The 3,504-nt window shown below is 29.3% G+C and overlaps 1 protein-coding gene across 1 annotated transcript; it reads left to right on the top strand.

The window, feature by feature from the left end:
- The first annotated feature begins 222 nt into the window (after positions 1–222).
- Positions 223–2,770, top strand: LOC129912295 (synaptobrevin homolog YKT6). The gene is made up of 2 exons (XM_055990501.1): positions 223–646; positions 732–2,770. The coding sequence occupies exons 1-2, from the start codon at positions 522–524 to the stop codon at positions 1,210–1,212; spliced, it is 606 nt and encodes a 201-aa protein (XP_055846476.1). The 5' UTR covers positions 223–521; the 3' UTR covers positions 1,213–2,770.
- The last annotated feature ends 734 nt before the right edge of the window (positions 2,771–3,504 follow it).

The following is a 3,504-nucleotide window of genomic DNA, read 5'->3' as shown; positions in this document are numbered from 1 at the left end:
CTTAAATATTTAGTCCCTAATATTTCCTGAACGTGCCCATTCTCATTTTTATTCTATTATAGTGTAATGACTGCCTTAAGATCTTCCATTTATCTCAAGCAAATTTCCTTAAAAAAACACCTGTATCCAACAATGCCCCCACATTATCTGTCAAAAAAAATCCCTTTGTTTTTTTTTTTTTTTTTTTTGACAACTGACATTTTGCCACCCAGTTTGCCAAATAGAAATAATTTTTTTTTGTGTGAGATGAAAGAAAACTTTTAACTCTGCGTGCAGAAAATTTTAAACATATTTTTATCAAAATAACACAAATAACTTAAAAAAGTCTTTTTTATTAGACAATAAATTAAATACTACACTTATAAGAAATACATATAAATAAAAACGAAATTTGTAAATCTTCCCACCTTATAAAAATTTTTTAAACAAAAAAAAAAAATTTTACTATAAGCTACAAGTGCCCAAAGAACGACGACGACGATACGATTTAAAACAGATTGCTTATAATAAAATAAAACAAGATGGTAAAACTATATTCAATAAGTGTTTTTTACAAAGGACCCACTGAGGGTCGTCTCTTAAAGGCCGCCTACGATTTGCAATCATTTTCATTCTTCCAAAGAGGCGCTGTACAAGAATTTATGGGGTAAGAATGAGGGCTTAGCTTAAGAGATGACTAATTTACAAACTTATCGATTGAATCTTTTTCTTTTTTTTTGTATCGCATAAAGATTTGCATCTAAAACGATTGTCGAAAGAACTCAACCAGCCACTCGACAATCGGTCAAACAAGATGCTTACATGTGTCATGTTTATGTTCGAGCTGATAACCTGGGTGGTGTCTTAATTGCCGATCATGAATATCCACAACGAGTGGCGCATACCCTAATTACTAAGGTTCTCGATGAATTCGCTGCACGCATTCCGGCCGAACAATATCAATCTGGTGGCGAACCAGATGCCCACTTTGATTTCCCAACACTGCCTCAATATTTGGCAAAATATCAAGATCCCAAAGAAGCCGATGCAATGACTAAAATGCAAAATGATCTCGATGAAACCAAAATCATTCTTAAAAATACAATTGAAGCTGTGCTGGAGAGGGGGGAAAAGCTAGATGACATGGTTATTAAATCGGAGAATCTCTCATACCAAAGCAAAGCATTTTATAAGACGGCCAAGAAGACGAATGCATGTTGTAGTTTTAGCTAAGCAGAAAAATACTTTTCACAAAGATTTAATATGCAGCAATATACTCATTCTTCTCATTGTCTTCATAAGAGTCATATTTTTTGTTTTGCTTTTTTAAAATGATATATAATAAAATATTGTTGGATCCATATGCATTCCCTAGGGGCTTCACGGGCTTCACAATTAACTGCTTTGACGTTGAGCCTGGGTCTTATAATTACAAAAAAAATATATATATATTCATCGCTTTAAAAAAAATAATCAAATTATTTGTGTACATGTTCTTACACGACAACAACACAATAGTTGCTTTTTAGTAAAGTAAGTTTATGTTAAAACTTGAAACACCTTTTTATATATTATTTAGTTCTTTGAATTCTGCAAGGTATGACAATGTCGGATTATCACCCTAGGAACTAGGAGCTCTGAATGATGCTTAGAGCACTCAGTCTATGGACATTATGATTCTTGATTCAATGGTTTCTATTCTTTTAGGACCATAAAGCAGTCAGTAAATTTACAAGGATATTAGCTGCGTTCCTTTGAAAAATATTTATCTGCTGCTTAGTACTTCAAGCTGCTTTGAACTACTTTTCCAATAGAGCAAAAGTAGTTTAAAGTAATTTTTAGTACTAAGCAGTAGATAAATGTTCCCAAATGAACGCAGCTATTTTCAAATGATGTGTAAAGTATTTTGTTTAAGGGGTATCGACATTTTCTCCTAGAACTTCTGAGCAGTTAAGATTTGCGAACTGCCATTGCCATACCTTGTATTATAAATTCTACAAAGCAAAGATCACTTTAAAAGACATTACATCTACACAACACGTCACATACAAAAAATTGTAAATTTGTTGAATATACAAAATAAATTTCATTTTTGGTTAACCGAATTTAAGTCAGTTAGTCACTAAGTTTTTCTTTCTTTTATATAATACCTACAACATATTTTATAGATGTTAAAATTATTAAACAAAAGATATTCAACCCTTTCACGAATTCAATCACAATTCAAACTAAGTTACGATCCTAAAAATATTTATAAGTATATTTATAATACAAAATCTTATTTGAATTTGCATTACGAATAGATTATATAACGGTTTTACAGGATTAGAACTTAATTATAGCCCCGTTTTTTCTACAACTCAGTAACTAATTTTTGTTTATTTTATTTGCAAACAAAATAAATACCTAATTTACTTGTGTAATTTGTTTGTGTTTTGCATTAAAAATAAAAATGAGTAGGTAGCTACTGAGTTTTAGAAAAAACCAAGGTTTTTGTAATTCCGATAGGATTCGTGACAAATGCTGAATATTTGATATAAAAAAAAGGTGTAATTGAAAAGTGAAAGACTTAAAATTTATATAACCTAACATAAAATTATATTAGTCTAAATTTAAATAATAATAAATATAAATGTATTGGTGTGTTTATGTAAAGTAAGAAAGACCTTTTAAAAGAAAGTTAAAATTTGATGGGTAGCATAAATAAAATTATAAAAAAAAAACAAATATTTGAATTTGGCAATGCAATAAATAATAAACTTACTACTACCTATTACGTGTTGGAAGAAAAGTTTTTTTTTTCATTTTATCTTTGAAATTCTTATCTCTAGCTAAAGTTTAATTGCTTCATCTGATCTTATTTCTATGCAGCATTCTTATCTACATACATACAATGCGATTCACTTGATTGGGGGCATTATAATTGATTTTTAATTGCGGCCTAAATGTACTTTATATCAATTTATATATTCGTGGGAATATTCAAATGTGAGAAACTAATATCACATGACCAGATGATAGAGAATACAAACGAAGTGTTCTATTTGAAAAGATTTTACAGTACGATGGATCGATTTTATTTTTATTTTGTAATTCGGTCATTGGTACAAAGTTGTCCCCGCCATAAATGAAAACTGTAAATAAACCTAATTAAATTGTTTGAATAATTTCATTGAATAGTGTCCCAAATTTGATTAAAGAAAAACACTTTTTTTAACGTAAATTAAATGGTGAAAATAAAGTTACATAATTTTTCTTTAATTCACATTATAAATGAGTGTGAAATATCAACATAGATAAGTAATACTTGTCTTTAAAAAGATGTTCTAGATAAGATGTTAAGAAAAGTATGGAAATCGAAAATTTAGCAATTCTTGATTTCTAATCTACAATACCTTTGTTAAGATTAGTCGCTTTAAAAAAAATTGAAACGTAAAGTGTTTCTTGTTTGTTCGTTCCTGATGGGAAAAACTTTCTATCAATGCCTGAAATCTAGAATAAAATCAAAAATTAAATCAATCCACC

The sequence above is a fragment of the Episyrphus balteatus genome, chromosome 2 (assembly GCF_945859705.1).
Source record: "Episyrphus balteatus chromosome 2, idEpiBalt1.1, whole genome shotgun sequence".
NCBI lineage: Eukaryota > Metazoa > Arthropoda > Insecta > Diptera > Syrphidae > Episyrphus > Episyrphus balteatus.
This window is presented reverse-complemented; position numbering and strand designations above follow the sequence as displayed.